Source organism: Cervus elaphus, chromosome 28 (assembly GCF_910594005.1).
Source record: "Cervus elaphus chromosome 28, mCerEla1.1, whole genome shotgun sequence".
NCBI lineage: Eukaryota > Metazoa > Chordata > Mammalia > Artiodactyla > Cervidae > Cervus > Cervus elaphus.
Genome location: NC_057842.1, coordinates 22,824,903 through 22,843,905, shown reverse-complemented (window position 1 = coordinate 22,843,905; position 19,003 = coordinate 22,824,903). Strand labels below are relative to the sequence as shown.

At 35.9% G+C, this 19,003-nt stretch overlaps 1 protein-coding gene across 8 annotated transcripts in view; it reads right to left on the bottom strand.

Moving 5' to 3' along the window:
- Positions 1-9,885: 9,885 nt before the first annotated feature.
- TTK (TTK protein kinase) overlaps positions 9,886-19,003 on the bottom strand; it is a 39,458-nt gene continuing 30,340 nt past the window's right edge. For all 8 annotated transcript variants that reach the window (XM_043890248.1, XM_043890247.1, XM_043890252.1 and 5 more), the window contains exons 17-22: positions 18,101-18,225; positions 16,666-16,746; positions 13,306-13,482; positions 12,760-12,844; positions 12,134-12,231; positions 9,886-10,386 (exon numbers count right to left, since the gene is read on the bottom strand). In XM_043890248.1, the coding sequence (XP_043746183.1) occupies positions 10,300-10,386; positions 12,134-12,231; positions 12,760-12,844; positions 13,306-13,482; positions 16,666-16,746; positions 18,101-18,225 (653 nt within the window). In that variant the 3' untranslated portion in view covers positions 9,886-10,299. The remainder of the gene's footprint in view (positions 10,387-12,133; positions 12,232-12,759; positions 12,845-13,305; positions 13,483-16,665; positions 16,747-18,100; positions 18,226-19,003) is intronic.

Here is a 19,003-nt window from a genome sequence, read left to right as displayed (position 1 = left end):
CATTAGCAGCTCAGGGGTTCTCATTGGAGGGCATATTAAAGCCCAAAGCTAAGCCCCACCCCCTAAGATCCAGGAGGTCTGGCAAGAAGCCCCCAAAACTTCGTTTCTAACAAGTTCCCAAGCAATACTGTAAGCAGATAGGGTAGGGAGTCCATGGATAAAGAAAACCAGGCATGGCTTTCTTGACACAAGAGAAGCCATTTTTGCCCAAACCATTTTGTGATCTAAGCCTGGCCACATTCATTGCCCTTGAACAGGCCTCGATAATTAACGATCTTAAGGGAATGGAGAGAATGCAGGAAGAAAGGACAAGCAAGTCAAGAAACAATAGTTCATGGGGTAGGAAATGGGAGGGAGGTTCAAGAAGGAAGAGGACATATGTATACCTATGGCTAAATCATGTTGATGCATGGCAGAAACCAACATGATATTGTAAGTCAATTATCCTTCAATTAAAACTAAATTAATTAAAAATAATAGTTCAGCAATAAAACAGAGCCCTAGATCCTCCTCCAGATATACAGAAAAATCTGATACATGTCTTTGAGCTCTGCACGAAGTAAGGCCCCCACCCAGTTGGAGGACAGATGATGGTATTACCTTCCTGACTTCAGTCGACTAAAGCTTGGACTCTGCCAACCCTTGCCCCAATTCTATGCTGAATTCTCCTCTGCTCAAGCACTTTCATGAATATGCATGTACCCTTAAATTAAAACTTCCCCAATTTTGCTGTTCCGGGAGACACTGCTTCGGGAAAGATCCCTCGTGTTCTCCTTAGATACTGCAAGTAATAAATCCTTCTTTCTCCTGACTTGGTTGCATCTTTTGGCTCGACACCCACTAAGAGGAAAACCCAATTTTCAGGTAAACAATACTGATGCTGCTACTCAAGGAACCACACTTTGGAAACCACCATTGTACCGGATGGACTGGAGGACACAGGAGTGCCAGAACAAGGGAGTGGTTTTAGAGACGAGAGTGAAAGAACGGGAGGGAATCATTTAAGAATTTGGTGTGTGGTTGGGATAGGTACAGAAAAAGCAGGGGGAAAGGGAGACAAAATTGTTTGGAGTTCAAATCCGTGAACCGAAGTGGCAAGAAAAAAAGACAGAGAAAGTGGGGGACTTCCCTGGTGGTCCAGTGGTTAAGACTCCTCACTTCCACTGCAGAGGGCATGGGTTTGATCCCTGGTCGAGGAACTAAGAGCCTACATGCTGTATGGCACAGCAAAAAAAAAAAAAAAGGAGAATGTTGGACGTAGAGCCATCTTGATAATCAGAAGATAAAAAATCAGTCTTTGTCAAAAAAAAGAAAAAAAAAATCATTCTTCATCATAAGGAGTTGCTGCTTGAGTTGAACCCTTCTTGACTTGTTCCAAGTTGCCCCCAGTCATAGAAGGTTAAGCACCAAGGACCAGTTGCTGAGGACAAAACGAATGTAATGATCTGCAAAAATGCAAGGAAAGTTCTCTGGGCAGTGACCGGATAGACTTGGGTAACTAGCAATCGTCAGAGTCTTTCAACCTGACCTGACCCACTTAGCAAGCCAGTCCCTGGCTGAGCCCTACAGCAGAGTTTCAAGTCAGTCATTGGTGCAGACTCACACCCAAACCAGAAATTCCTGCTGAGGACCAGAACCACAAATGTTGTTGCTGCTGCTCCACACCCAACCTCGGGGTTGTGAACCTTGACTCACTAAGCCACCGCCTTCCAAACTTCTGGGGTGAATGGCACCCTCCATACCTCCCACCCTTACCACCAGGGGGCCCTCTCAGCCAGCCAAGCATGTGGAACCAGGAGAGCCTCAGCCTGGGGTGGGAAGAACATGCAAACATGGCTCCTATTGTATCTCCACAAGAAATGTGTTCTAATTCTTCCTTTCCAGGAAGAAAAGCTTTTATTCATGTTTTCAACTAATATGTATCAAGTGGCAATTAGCCGGCCATGCACTGCATTAGGCACTGGGGATACAGTAATGAAGAAAACTAATAAAAGAGGTTTGCTTTATGAGCCTGGTATTACAATGGAGGGAGGTGAACAGTAAAAAATTAAATCCATTATAGAGAATGTTAGGAGGATGTTAGAGAATGTTCACGTTATAGAATGAGAGAACGGTGGCTCAGCTGGTAAAGAATCCGCCTGCAATGCAGGAGACCTGGGTTCAATCCTTGGGCTGGGAAGATCCCCTGGGGAAGGAAACAGCTACTGACTACAGTATTCTGGCCTGGAGAATCCCCACAGACAGAGGAGCCTGGCAGGCTACAGTCCATGGGGTCGCAAAGAGTTGGATACGACTGAGCGACTATCACTCAGTTTTCACTCGGGAGGATAAATAATATTAAAAGTAATAAAGCAGGTAAAGAGATTATGCAGCACAGGAAGGGGGTTGTGATTTTAAATATGCTGTTTAAGCAAGGCCTTATTAAGAAAATGACATTTGGACAAACACAAAGAGATGAGGGAATAAGCATGGTGACTACTGGGGGAAAAGCATTCTAGGAAAGGCAACAGCAAGGACAAAGGCCCTAGGGCCTTCACCAGATATGACTGCATACAGAAACCCCGCCTTCAAGACACTGGCCATTTATTTTAAATTGGATGTGACTCAGGTGGAGGGTAGGGCTTCCTAGGTGTCGCAGTAATGAAGAATCCGCCTGCCAGTACAGGAGGCGCAGAGACGCAGTTTTGATCCCTGGGTCAGGAAGATTCCCTGCAGTAGGAAATGGCAACTCACTCTAGTACCCTTGTCTGGAGAATCCCCATGGACAGAGAAGCCTGGCAGGCTACCGTCCATGGGGTCACAAAGTCAGACAAGACTGAGCGTGCATACACAGGTGGAGGGTATTGAGCAGAGGAGCAACTTGGGCTGCATGTTCTGTGAAGAGCACAGTAGAAAGCAACGCAAGTAGCAGCAGAGAGAACAGGTAGGAAGTTACTGCAATGATTCAAGGTGATACAGGTGGAGTGGGTGACGACTTCGAATTACAGATATACCTTGAAAGTGGAACCAACAGGATTTTCTGGTTAGATAGCCTTTTCTTCTCCCTAAAATATTGTTCAATTGAATCTACTTAAACAGGTACTAGGTTGGCCACTACACATCATGAATGGTTTAAATGTAAAATCAAATCTCAGTTTCCAAATCTAATATCAAATTGCTGATAGTTTAAAAAAAAAAAATCCATGACAGTGTCACAATCTTTATTTATTTATGGATTTATGTTATTAGTTATGTTTTAGGGACAAACAATTAACTTCCATTCCTTAAAAGCAAAAACAGCTTTGTTGTGGTTTATTCTGAATTATTAAACAAAATTTAAAAAAAAGAATTGTTTTTTACATTCACATGATATTTCATAGGAATCAAAATTATATTTATGAAAGGTTTAAATGATTTAGGAAGATGCTTATGAGAAAGGTAGGTGAAAAAACAGGAGTATAAAATTATTAATATATTATCTCAATTGTGCAAATATGCCAACTGTTACCAGTAACTAACTCAGGGTGATGGGATTAGGCATTATTTATGCTTCTATTTTACTCCTCAGGTAGATTAAGATGAGACTATTTTCCTTTTGTAATAAAAAAACACTAAATGAATAAAATAGATAATCAACAAGGACCTATTGTATAGCACGGGGAACTACTCAATAATCTGTAATAAGCTATAGGGGAAGAGAATCTGAAAAAGAACAGATATATGTATGCATATAACTAAATCACTTTGTTGTACACCTGAAACTAAAACAACAGTGTAAATCAACTATACTCCAACAAAACAAACAAAAAGCACTAAATCACATATTCAAAAGGAAAAGACTTCATTTTGCTTGGAGAATCCCATGGACAGAGGAGTCTGCTGGGCTACAGTTCATGAGGTTGCAAAGAGTCGGACACAACTGAGCAATTAACACAACACATGATTAGTTTATATTTATCCCAAGAGATGAGATGGACGAGGCAATTCACCAGGTGTAGTCAGCCTGATCTGCCCCACCAAAGGGAAGAAAGGCAGCATACTCAATCTCCCCCAGTATGCCTTCCCAGTGTGGTTCCCAACCCTTCTCCAACCCATCTCCACTCCTCCACTATCTGACTGCAAAACACACCACCCTGACCCCACCACCACCACAAACTCCATTAGACTTTTCTCCCAAGTAGAGTTAGCCAGTCCACCATTGCTCCATGACTAGTTATCACTGTTCTTCACTTGCACATGCTTTTAAAAAAAGTATGTTATACCTCCTTATATATATATGCTGCTAAGTCACTTCAGTCGTGTCCGACTCTGTGCGACCCCATCCCTGGGATTCTCCAGGCAAGAACACTGGAGTGGGTTGCCATTTCCTTCTCCAATGCATAAAGGTGAAAAGTGAAAGTGAAGTCGCTCAGTCATGTCTGACTCTTCGCAACCCCATGGACTGCAGCCTACCAGGCTCCTCCGTCCATGGGATTTTCCAGGCAAGAGTACTGGAGTGGGGTGCCATTGCCTTCTCTGCCTTATATATATATATTTATATATATATATATGTATATATACACATACACATATTATGTATCCTATAAGGACATTATAATATCCCTGAACTAAGTGAAGACTTTGTTACAGAGTTTGGGCTGGACCCTCTGCTCTACTTGCTTGAGTACCAACTGTGTTCTTGCTTTACCTCACTGGTGAAGTTGTAGCCAGAATATAAAACAACCATCCACAACCACCTCCTCCTTACTCTATCTGTGGCTACAGGGACCTTTCTGATCTTATTCTCTCAAATGCACTAATTTAGTACATTTCTAATAACAGTATACAAATTGGTTTTATATATATATATAAAACCTATATATATATAGGGTTGCCCAAAAAAGTTCTTTATGGAAAAACTCAAATGTACTTTCTGACTTAACTCAGTATCTATACATATATATATACATTTTACACACACACACACACACACAATTATGGCTCTAGAAACATTGTAACCCAATAAAAGTTATTTCTTACTTTAACTATTAAGCAATTAAGTAGTATCATTACAAATACATTTTCCTCTTCAGTACGATAGACTTTCTCTATGGAGGTAAAAGTGGAGAAGTAGAACAGAGAGGAAGAAAGAAAGAAAAGAAGAAAGACGAAGGAGAACACCATGGAGAGCAGCCCAAAGTTGCTCTTTGGGAAAGGCACATAAGATAAAAACCCACCAGAGTGACACAAGAGAAAACTATTCTGGGCTTCCCTGGTAGTTCGGTGGTAAAGAATCAGCCTGCCAATGCAGGAGACACAGGTTCAATCCCTCATCTGGGAAGATCCCACACGCCATGGACAACTAAGCCTGTGTGCCACAGCCACTGAGGCCCACATGCCCTACAGCCCCTGCTCCAGGGAAGCCACCGCAATGAGAAGCCGGCACTGCAGCTAGAGAACAAGAAGAGCTGAGCAGAAATGAAGACTCAACACAGCCAAAAAAAAAAAAGAATACTTCACCTCTCTTTGGGTCACTCCATACCCAGCAGTCCTGGGAAGCCCTGAACTACAGGGTAGGAACACCTACGTGAAGCAAAATAAGAAAGGGTACTGCTATATCTTCTGTTGAATTTTAATTAGTGATGTTCATCACATATTTTTAGCTTTTTCTTTTTTGAACACATGGTTATTACATTAAGCCATGTAACTTCTTTAGCCAATGAATTATGTATGGAAGTTAAGGTTGTCACTTAAAAGGAGTAATTTTAAGAGACAGAGTAAAATTTATCACACTTTCCCATTCTGTCTGCTATGGCAACCCAAAATCTGGTTCTGAGAGTGTAAGGACAACCCAGAGCAGTGTACTCCTTCCTCCCCCACAGATATTAGCAGGAAACAGAACTTCATTGCTTACAACTATTGATAACTTTTAGGGTTGCTTGTTACCATGACAATAACCTACTCTGATTGATACTAATACTGGTTTAACAGCAAACACCAGCTTCCTTAAGGATTTCCAACAATTGAGATCAAGCAAATACATCACAAACAAAGAACAGCAAAACTCACAAGAAGGGAATTGTTGCTAGCAAATTAAGTGCACCCCATGTGCAACCACTGGGAGAGGACCCTCGGACCTAATGTCATGTTTCCTGTGGATTTTGCTCCACCTTTTCCTTTGCTAATTATACCCTTTCACTAGAATAAGCCATAATCATATGCTGAATCCTCTGAGTTCTCTGAGCAAATCATCAAACTTGGGAGTGGTCTTAGAAATCTCCAATTCAGTAAAAAAAATCACCATCAGAGTTAGGGGAAAAAAAAAAGATTTCAATGCAGAAATATCATTGGAATCGTAGGTATGAAATGTAAAATTGTTCCATGTAAAATGATTAAAGAATAATAATGTAAAATGATTAAAGAATCACACATTTGAGGAAGAAGCAAGAAATCATCAAGGAAAAATGGGCATATTCAAAAAATAACCAAACGGAATTCTTAAAAATGAAAAAGTATGAAGATATCATGGCTCAGAAATGTTGAGTCAAGAAGATATGTGATTCTAAACACTTGGCAAGCATAAATATGTACTGAACAATTAAAAGAAAAAGACTAGCCATATTTTAGTGAAATAGCAGATTACAAAAGGTAGAACGATCATAAAATCAGCCAAAGAGAAAGGCAGATCACTTATTTTGAAATAATAATGAGATAGATAGAAGAGTTTCTAATAGCAATAACAGAAACAATATACAATAATAACAATGTACAATAATAACCTCAATGTGCAAAGAGAAAATAACTATCAGTTCAGAATTCAGACCTGAAAAAAATAATGTTTATGTGAATCTTAAATAAATATTGTTTGTATAAAATGTTAATAGTCTATGAGGTTATAGTAGGATAAAACCATTACACCACGATGCCACAGAAGTTGTGTTAATGTAGTTAAAGTACATTAAAGTCATTGAATTCTTTGGCAGGAAGTCGAGATGTTTAACTTAAATCTTTGATAAGTTAAATAAGCATGGTAAAATTTAAGACTAACAACAGAAGACAAAAACAAGTAAAATAAAATTCTAAGCCATCAATGGGGAAATTATGAAATAGGCAAAGAAACACAAAGCTAGGAAAAAAGATGGGAGGGGTGACTTAAAAAAAAAAGGAAGCATAGAACAAGTAGATTAAATAGAAATATAACCATATGCTTATAGGAACACATTTAATATAACCATAATGAATATTAATAGATTAAATTAATCTATTAGGTAAGAAGGAAATCGCCAGTGACAATATAAGGTAAAATTCAGGTATGTTATTTACAAGGGATATTCCTAAAAGGACACAGAAATTAAAGAATATATATGTGTACGAGGCAACTATTAACCAAAGAAACATGGAAAGGCCAAGACAAATATATATTTAGAAACTAAGAGAATCCCTATGAAATGGTGACCATTACACTTACCAGGAAGATAAAAAAAATTCCAAGTTTGTATGCCTCTAGTGAAAAAGCCTCAAAATACACAGGGCAAAACTGGACATAATTTAGCAATCAGAAAATGTTATTTTAAACTGTTTTGCATATGTATATATTCTTAATCAATATACTGATATCTCCTTAATTTGTTCTTGAAAAATCAGATCTTCTATGTAAAAATAACATTTCATAGAATAGGAAAACACCCTTAAACAAGGGACAAGCTATCAAGTTAGGATTACAGTGTTTAGAAAGAGATTTCTCATTTTGATAAAGAATAGCCATAAAAAATCATACAGCAAACAGCATACCTAATAGTGAGAAACTTTATCATGTATGCAGAAAATTTAAAAAAAAATCAATAAAAAACACTCCTGAAACAAATAACCAACAATAGCAACACTGATATATAAATATTGATTGTTTTCCTATATAACCGCAAAGAGCAAGTGGAATTTGAAATTAAAAACACAATACCATTTACATCGGAGGTGGTTTACTTGCTTAGTGGTGTCCGACTCTTGAGACTCCATGGACTGTAGCCTGCCAGGCTCCTCTGTCCATGGGGTTTCCTAGGCAAGAGTACTGGAGTGGGTTGCCATTTCCTCCTCCAACCATTTACATCAGCCACCCCCTGCCCAAAATGAAATGCTAATGTATAAATCTAACAACATATGTACAAGGTCTGTATGAGGAAAACTGAAAAACTCTGAATAATTAAATCAAGGAAGAGCTAAATAAATGGAAAATAAATGTTCTTGGAATAGGAAGACTCAATATTGTCAAGATGTCAGTTCTTCCCAATTTGATCTACAGATTCAATGCAATCCCAATCAAAACTCTAGCAAGTTTCCTTATGGATATTAACAAAGAGATTCTAAAGTTTACATGAATTGGCAGAAAACCCAGGACAGTCAACACAATACTGAAGGAGAAGAAGAAAGTTGGAAGACTGACACTGCCTGACTTCAAGACTTACTATAAAGTGACAGTAATCAAGACAGCATGTATTGATGAAGGAAAAGCTAAATTGATTATTGGAACCAAATAGACAGCCCAGAAATAGACCACCCATAAATACAGTTAACAGATCTTTGAAAAAGGAGAAAAGATCTTTCTAAAGAAGCTATCAGATGTAAGTATATGAAAAGATTCTCTACACAATATATGTCAACAGGGAAATGCAAATAAAAAGAATAATGAGATATCACAACAAATCTACTAGAGAGGCCAAAATCTGGAACATGAACATCAAATGCTGACAAGGATATGGAGCAACAGAAACTCTCATTCACTGCTGAAGAAAATGCAAACTAGTACAGTCACTGTGAAAGACAGCTTGGCAGTTTCTTATAAAACTGAACATACTTTAACCATATAATACATCAATCATGCTCCTTGGTATTCAACTCTTTGAAGCTGAATACCACACAAAAACCTACTTACAGATGTTTAGAGCAGTTTTATTCATAATTGCCAAAATTTGAAAGCAATCAAGGCGGCCTACAGTACATGAATGGATAAACCATGGTACATCCACACAATGGAATACTATTAGGCACTAAAAAGAAATGAGCTCTCAAGCCATGAAAAGACAGGAAGGTGGATGTTACTAGGTTAAATGCATATTGCTAAGTGAAAGAAGCTAATCTGAAAGGTTAAACACTGTATAATCCCAACTATATGGGAGCATTCTAGAAAGGGCAAAATTATAGAGGCAGTGGAAAGATCAGTGGTTGCCAGGGGTTAGAAGTAGGAGAGAGATAAACAGGTAGAGCGCAGAGAATTTTTCAGGCAGTGAAAACACTCTTAAAAGAGCATAATGATGGATGTGTTTATACTCTTATTGAATCCCTAGAACATGCAGCACAGAGTGAACTGTAATATATACTATGGACTCTGGGTGATTACTAGTGTGCCAATGTAGGCTTATTAAATGTAACAACAGCACCACTCTGGTGGTGGATGCTGATAGGGAGGCAGGCCATGCATGTGTGGGCTCAGGAGTTAAATGGGCAATCTCTGCACCTTCCCCTCAATTTTGCTGTGAATCCAAAACTATTTTAAAAATAAAGTCTTAATAAAAAAAAAAGTCTATCAAAATAGAAAGAAAATATTGGGGAAAAGAATACTATATGATAATATCTTTAAGTAACCTGTTAGGTTTAGACTCAGAAATTCTGGGACCACATTTGTAATTGCTCATCATTAAGCAAGTCATACAATGAGGTCATGCTCGACACTGCCTATGTCTAGGAATCCAGCATGATACTGTGAACACCCAAAACAAAGATATTATGAAGAATCAAAGAAAATTAAAAAAGGCAAGTACAGCTTTAAAATGATGCAGTATTTCCAGTGCCATAAAACAATTGGAAATCTCTTTTAGAATTTGAAACCTTTGGAATTTTTTCCCCCAAAGTTAATTACTAAGGTCTACTCTCATGTTTTCCCTTAATCCATTTTTATTAAGAAATCTGTTGCCTCACCAACAGTATATTTGCTTAAAGAAAACAATTCTATAACTTTGAGAATTTAGTGTCATTTTATACTATACAAAGCCTATTTACATAGTTCTTCAGAATATATTTCCATTTTCCATCTACTATCCCAAGTGTGAAAATGATATCAAATAGATTAGATTTATAGGGAAGCATAAAAAGGAAAACAATTCTACAATTTAATACATACAGTGCCATTAGTGGGTTTTTACAGTTTTCTTTTGAGGATAATCCACTGAATTTTTCTGTCAGTAACATTTCAGAGTGAAGCTGTCTTCAAGAGATTTCCACAGAGAACCCAGAGTTTAACAGTCCCGATGTTTTACAGGTGATGCCTGACAGTTCACGAGTAGCCGCAAATCATTTTCTTTCCCATTTTTTTGCCAAAGTCTTGGATGATGAAGAGGAATCATGACTTTCACCACCACTGTATTGCTCATATAAAGTCTGAAATTAAAAACACACATCTGATTTGTAATATTTAAAATTCAATGTATATCAGATTAACAAAGGTTTAATTAACTTCACATCTTCTAATACATAAGACATTTCTCTGTTGTTCTTATAATTACAAATTATTTTATACACTACTGGAGATAATTAAAGGTTTTAAACACCTAGCTTGGCCTAAGAATCAGCTATCATGAGATGCAGCTCAATCTTTCTGGAAGAAAAATGTAACAGTTATTTTTAAGTGTATGGATGCATCTTCAAGGTCGCCTTAATCTCCCTTACTTTTTCTTTTATAGCTGATGTATAGTATTACATAGCAAAACTTTTTAACTGAAGTATTATAAAGTTGATTTATAATATTGTGTTAGTTTCTGGCGTATAGCAAAGTGATTCAGATATATTTGTATCTGTCTGTTCCTCTATATATTCTTTTTCATTATGTTATTACAAGATACCTTATTTTTTCTTAAATAAAGCCAGTCTTAGATAAAGTCCTATACTGTAAAATAAAATCAACAGGAAATATACTTTCAGTTGATACTTAAACTAAAGAATGGAAGACATTAAAAAATACAACTGCTATATAAATAAGTCTAATTAATATACTAAAATCTACATATTTGGTAAAAGATTTAAGGCTAAGCCAACATCTAACTTATGAAGATAGAAGATATCTTTGCCATCAAGGAACACATAACCTTAGCGATAAAGGTAATCCACCTAATTTTATTCATAAAAGGCTTTAAACAATACACTGGTAGAATTAGAGAAATGAAATATAGAGAAAAATTACATAATAAATTTTGGTCCAATTTCAATTCCTAAAGCCATTGATTTAGCTGTCAGCACTCGAGAAAATTTAAGAAAAAAATTTACCTTATATAAATGGAAATATAATGGTAAATATGTAGTAAATTCTTCGAGAAATGTATTCAAGTTCTAAACATCTTAGATTGGTGTTATCCCTATCCAGAGAGCTAACAGTGTTTTTTAGTTTAAGTTACTGTAGTTTAACAATAATATTATAACTGAAATATAAAATTAGTAAATAAAGTCAATTAAGTATAGTGTTCTAAAAATGATTAGGTGTTTAATGTCAGTGAGATCCAAAAAATTATGGTATAAACAGGCACTGGGAGACTAATAGGTTTGAGACATTTGCTTTGAGAAAAGTACTGACTGCCATATACAGTTACACAGAAGTCATTATATGTGACAAATACTGTGATTTGTCTAAGATGGTTTAAAAATAAAACTGGCTATAAGAAATAAATTAAAAATGGGGTTGATTTAAAAGATTCTTTACTAAATTTATTCTGGTTGAGACCTACTTGAAAGCAATCTTTTCAATGCACCTTATATGACAATCCATTTTCTTTTTTTTTCATTTATTTTTATTAGTTGGAGGCTAATTACTTTACAATATTGTAGTGGTTTCTGCCACACATTGACATGAATCAGCCATGGATTTACATGTGTTCCCCATCCCGATCCCCCCCCACCTCCCTCCCCATGACAATCCATTTTCAATTGTGCTGTCTTGTCTGGCCAATAAAAGCGTAAATCAAATAAATCTGTATTTGTTAAAAAACACATATTAAGTATCTAAATACAGAAACACACTTCATAGCTGATCTAATGACTGGGCCAATTTTCCTTTGGTTTACCTGTTTAAGTGCCTAACTCACTAAACTATACAAAACAATTAAAATTAGTGTAGACAGAGCATAGACATACTCACTTTAGCAGCTTTCAAAATGGAATTAGGAGAATTCAGGCCAACAAGTTGGCCCAGAACATATTTCATTTCTTCAGCAGTTCCCTTAGCCGTCTGGTTACCTATAAAATAATTTGGTTTTGTTGTTTAGTTGCTAAGTTGTGTCTGACTCATGTCTGACCTCATTGACTCTAGCCCGCCAGGCTCCTCTTTCATGGGATCTCCCACACCAGAATACTGGAGTGGGTTGCCATTTCTCCCTCCAGAGGATTTTTCCAACCTAGGGGTTGAACCCATATCTCCTGCTTGGCAGGCAGATTCTTTACCACTGAGCCACCTATGAAGCCCAGGTGTAAAATAATATATAGAATTAATAGCACACTGGTATCAAGTAAGAAAAATAGAAGTTTATATATAAATGTGTATTCTGCTTAAAAGCACAATAACTACATTCTTATAATTTATCACTGATCATAGTCCCTTTCCTAGGATAAGTAAAAATGAATGCTGGCAAGTAAGGAAGCCAATCTCATTTATTTTAGTATTCAGCATTAAGGAACTTCCTTAAGGAAGGAGGCATGCAGGAAAAGAGTAGTCAGAAGGTTGTTCATATTACCAATCGGGTAATAAGTTTATTTTTAAAGACGTACCTGGATGAGTTTGAAGCTGAACATACGGATGTGCCAGAAGCTCAGGAATGGATATCCTCTGTTTAGGATCCCTTATTAAACAATGCTATAAACATAAAGGTTAAGTTTTTAAAACAAAAGCAAAGCAAGTTTCCTTATGCAATATTGATAAAGTATTTTTCCCGATTGCATCATATTACAGAAGCTGTTTCTAGAGTGCCTACTCAGAAATGACAAGATGATTTTACACATCATTTCTTCAAAATCTCCAAGTATTCATATGTTTTAAAACCCTTCAAAATGAACTTTCAATAGACAAGCTTCATCTACTCCAGATATATAATTCCAATCATTTCAGCTATTTCTCTTTCTTTCATTTTCTGGCCATGCCATGCGGCTTGCAGGATCTTAGTTCCCTGGCCATCAATTGAAGCTAGGCCACAGCAGTGAAACTGCTGAGTCTTAACCACTAGACTACTAGAGAATCCCCTCAGCTATTTCTTTAAGTAAACAGTTAAGTACTATATGAAATATAATTCTTCTATATTTATATACTATTAATGTTACCTTTAATACATCTTGAAGATCTTTCTCTGGAATATCAGGAAATTCAATTTCATGATTAGGGTCAATTATGGCATGTAATTTAGAAATCTGATTAATTATATGCTGAAATGGTGTTTTCCCGTAAGTCATATAGTACAAAATGCAACCTAAGGACCAAACATCACTTTTTGGGCTTATCTAAGTTAAAAAAAAAAAAAAAAAAGAAGTTACTATTATTTTACCATAAAATTAAAATATTATACACACACACACACATTTACCCTCATATTTAAAATCTTAATTAAACCTCATTACATGTCTCAAGTATTAAATAATGTTCGTTACTAAACATCCTTTTCTAGTTTTTATTACATCTGGCTATTTTATCAAAAGAAATGAGCTCCACTTTAAATCTTTCAACAAACTCATAATTAAAATAGATCTACTGAAACAAAATATTATATTCTTGTCGATCTGTGAAAACACAAAGCTAAAAATCATAACTGCAAGTATGAAATTTACTTGTTTTTCCAAAAATTACTGGATTAAAACACATTTTTTAAAATAAATTCATAATATGTAAATACATATAGATTTAAAAAAAGGTTAAGCTGAGCTAGCCTAAAACTAAGAACATAAACTATAGAGCCAGACCGGGCTGGGCTTGAGTCCCTGCCTTAGTACTAGCTGGTAGTTCTCCTTATCTGTTTCCTAACTTCCAAAACAGAAATAATAAAAGGACACTGTCATGGACATTAAATAACCATGAGATGTGTAAACATAGAGAATAGTTTCTGGTTCTCAGTAAATATTATTTATTATTAAATGTTCTTTGCACTAAATAACCTCATTATAAGTAATGCAATATTACAACATAATTCTACTGTTGACTTTAAAAAAACATGATTAAGACCAAGCACAGCAGTGAGTACAGTAAATAAGAATGGCTAAACTCCTCTTTTAAAAGATACATACTCAATATACAGTATAACAAAAGTAACCATATGTTCTATACAAAGGATTAATCTAAACCAAATAACAGAAAGCTAGAGGGGGAAAAAAATGGACACATATAACCAAATGCATAAAAAGGGAAAGAAGAGACAACAATATTAATATTAGAAAAAGAGAACACAGCAAAATGCTCCTAACGGAAGAAAGCCATTTCATTGTGATAAAAGGTATAATCAACTAAGACATGTTATGAATTTTTATGCACTGAAATCACATTTAATAGAACTATGTTAAGCAACTATATTAAATTCTTTGAAGTGGGGGCAGATTTTAACATGCCCTTCAGAACATGAGAGAGAAAATAGATCCTGTTATCTGAACACAAAGAAAACTGCAAATGAATAATAATAATAATAAATAAGCTTTTCCTCCAATTTAATCACTTGGAAATTTAAGTCCATTTCTAAACCTAAATCATAGATTAAAAAGAATTTCAGATTCTGGGAAAATGGCAGTGTTATGGCAGCATAGTTTTTCAAACTCTCCAAATCCCCAGATAAGTTAGACAGAGCTGCCTGGTAGCAAACATAAACATAAGGAAAATATTTACAGTAAAACCTGAATATGAATGGAGACAAACCACCAACAGCCACAGGTCCTGCATGGTAGAGGCATTTGACGCAGAGAGAAGTAATCAGTGTGCCTGACAGACCTCAGAACAGAAGCTCCAAGTGGTCATTAGCTGCTCATTGGAAAGCAGTTCCTGAACAGAGCTAGTCTGGAAGGGGCCTTGAGCTCTTCTACAGCAATGGTGAGCTTACATATTGGAATAAAATTATCTTCTATGCAGAATCCCTAAGGCCACTGCAGAGCAGGTGATGCAATGGAATTGATATTTCCCAATATTACATATTAAAGTACTGAGTTGACAACTGAAAAAGATCTGAACATTACATGCAGCTCAAACCCAATTTTATTTTAAAGAAAAGAAAAAATAAAAATTTTAAAACTGAAATCAGGAATTTTGGAAATTAAGTGAATTAAATGAAAATAAGAAACACTACAGTAAAACTTATAAGGCGCAGCAACAGTAAAACTCAAAGTTTTACTTGAGTACAACTTTATACGGAAGGCTACTAAAATTAAAATAGCAATTATTTAAATGTGGAAGCAAGGGGAAAAAAACCTAAAGGGAATACAAATGACAAAGATAAGAGCAGAAATTAATTAGAGAGCAAATGAAAATATAGTAAGTGAAATCTAGACCTGGTTCTTTATTTTTTTAATTTATTTTTAATTGGAAGATAATTACTTTACAATACTGTTAGGTTTTTCTGTACAACGACGTGAATCGGCTATAACTACACACACATGCTCTCCTTCTAGGGCTTCCCTCCCACCTCTCCCCAAGACCTGACTCTTGAAGATTAACAAAACCATGGCAAATCTAATCAAGAAAAAAGAGCAGACAAGTCTAAGTGTTAAAAGAAAAGGAGAAGCTAAAGAGATTTAAGAAGAATTTTTATAAAAGAAACTGTTAGGCATAATTATATGTCAGTTATTTGGAAAGATATTTAGAAGTCACAATTTTCTAGGGAGGAAAATATAATTTAGCAAGTGAAAGCATATTTATTAAGCAACTGTTTTCAGCTGAACAATGTACTAAATGCTTTATATTCCTTCTCATTTAATCCTCAATTACTTTTAAAATAGGTACTATTCATAAGCCTAACTGACAGACAAAGAAACTGACAGACATGGTCGAGTCACAAAGACAGCTGACAGCGAGGCAGGTGTGTCACTTGAACACAGGGACCACACAGCGATGCATGCTGGTGTCCATCAGACTGCCCGCCTGCAGAGGAAGGAGGATGGGTCTGGAGCCAGAGGCACCGCGGCAGACAAAGCCGACTCAGTCTCATGTCAGTGAGACTGACATGAGCGCTCAGAGAGGCAGTGAAATAAGGGAAGTGAGAAAGTGCCTGGAAAAATTCCTTGCTAGAGCTGTACTTGGAAATGTAAAATTTACAAATGAAGAAACGGTAAGAAATAAAACGTTAAGTGTCAGAGAGGAAACAAACAAAAAAGACTTCTAAGGTTATCAGTTCAGTGTTAATTAAGATGTCCATATCAGAGTTAATTTAGTCTTATTTTTAAAACTAAAAACATATCCAATGTGCATTTCTTATAGGAGCACACTGTAAGGCATTACCACATTAAAAGCACAATATTAAAAGAGCAATCTCAAATCAATAAAGAAGGGTAAAATTGAATCCCAGGACAGTCTGCTTGATGAGGCAAGGTCTCTATAATGGCCTAATTTTAGAACTTAAAGAAATAAATTTTCAGTTATCTGTTAATTTGGTCAGAGACTAGCCCATTTCCTGTTTGTGCCAAATAAATGGGATATAAATAATCTTAAAGTACCTTCGATTTGGACTTCCCATTTTCTCTTGAAGTAGACATATCTTTGATTGCTTCTGGTGGCATATAATTAACTGTCCCAACCTACTTGCCAAATCACAGAAAACACAGAAATCAATGAAAATACTTCAGTCTGCTTGAGATTTTTAAAAACATGAATGCCAAATTCTTGACAACTTGAATAATTACAGATTTCAACAATATATTTGTGAAACTCAAATAACTGACAAAAACATTAAAACAAATTTCTTCACATTTCCAGCAAAATAAATTAGATTCATAATAAAAAAATTGCCTCCTTTCAGAATGCTGAGCTATTTCTATGATTATGGTGGGCAGGGACCATAACATTTCACAGGATGAAATTTATTAATGGCCATAAACTTTGAAGGAATTGATCAGTCACTCATTTCTGTGCTGGAATAGACCCGGAACACTTTTCAATATAAACTAACCAATCAAAGAAAAATCTAGTTTGTCTCTAAGTGTTCCCCGGACCCACGTCCAAATAGAGACAGGATGGGTGTCTACATCATGCAAGAGTTTCCGCAGCAGGATTATGCCAACCTTACACTGCATTTGTTTTATTCTAAAATAATTCTGCTTTCAAATATAGAATGCCTATACTTTAGAGCCTTGTCATAGAAGTTATCGTCAAACTGATTTACAACTAAATGTTCAGCTGTATTTTTTATATAAAAAGAAGTGAGTGTCAAACAGAACTGTTTGAAGGGCATGCTGCCCAGCTACTCCTAAAAAAAAAAAAAAAATCCAGTTTTATTCCTAGGATTAAGGCAGATCCACATCAGAGATCTGCATACATGGAGCACACTGTCCTGGCTCTAAGCAGGATTATTTTTAGTCGTTCTTTGATTGTTATCACCTTGGTTTTTATGGGAACAAGTTTATTAAGATTGCTGTTGCATATCTTATTATAAAAATGTGGTTGAGTACAATATTTGTCATGTTGTTTCCAATATGAAGGCTCACTTAAGAATTTTTCTCAAATATAAATGATAGCGAAAGCTTTACTTCTCTGGAAGAATGAAATAATCTTATCTCTTAAAGGACAATGAAAAACATAAAACTGCAATTCTCTTTGGCTGCTACCAGGAAACTTGAGACAAAGTTTTAGGTGAATTTTAGATAATAACCAAAATGATTTCAAGGCAGGTATTACTGCTTCTCTACCTCAGCTATATGAAAATCATTCAAAATTGCTGGATACATGTCTATTGGGTCTTGACTTTCTATACTAAATTGTATTAATTGTGTGACTGATTTATTTTTTTATGGTTATAATATCTATTCTTATAAAAAAAGGTTTCAAATCCTTTGAAAAATGAAGTAGGGAAAAATAAAATCCTCATTAGCAAACTAATACTTCAAAGATGAAAAGGAATTGAACTCTACTGTGTAGTAACCAGCCATTCATTACCTGGGAGTCTTTAACAATACTTGTTGTATCTGGTTGCATTTGGTTTGCAATTCCAAAATCGATTAGCTTTAGCATTCCATCAACTATCAGAAAGTTAGCAGGTTTCAGGTCACTGTGAACAATACCTTCAAAATAAAAATCCAGTATAACATCAGACAATGTCAAGCATTCTAAGTACAAAGAAATTGCACAGTCTACTCATGAGTTGATTCCTTTAGTCAAATTAAATATTCATTTTTAATATACTCTGTGTACATACAGAAAATTGCTATGTGCTAGGCACTATTTTAAGTTTGCAGCTTGTATTGAACCATTCAACCCTCATACCAATGCTGAGGCAAGTACTATTATCATCCCCATTTTTAGTTGCAGAAGCTAAGGCAGAGTTTAAGCAATCTGTTCAAGGCTACACAGCCTAAGGAACAGGGTCATGAGTAGAACCAGGCAGTCTGACCTCAGAGTTTATGCTCTTAACTACCACTGTGCTTCTCTGACCACAAGACAGCACTGTAAGCTACGCTGCTATGTGGTAGGACTCCAATGCCCCTCACATACCCACCCCTAAGCCTGATCTTGATCACTGGTGAATTACCTTCTAACTTATAGGAAGAGAGACATAAGGAGATAATTTACAATTACCTACATTATCAATTATTTAAAACAAGGAAAAGGCAAAGAAGCACTAAAAAGAACCAAGTCTAAACTGTTGAAAAGTTGGAAGGAAATTCAGGATTCTATGAGGAAGGAGAAATGGATTAGGGGTCGCAGGTAGAGGCTGGGATGCAAAAACAAGAGACAACTGCTCTGTACAGTATATAAGGCCATGATAGAATTAAAGAGTTTTAAATAAAACAAAAAAGCAAAACAAACAAAATAGAACCAAGTCCAAGTAAAAAGCCAACC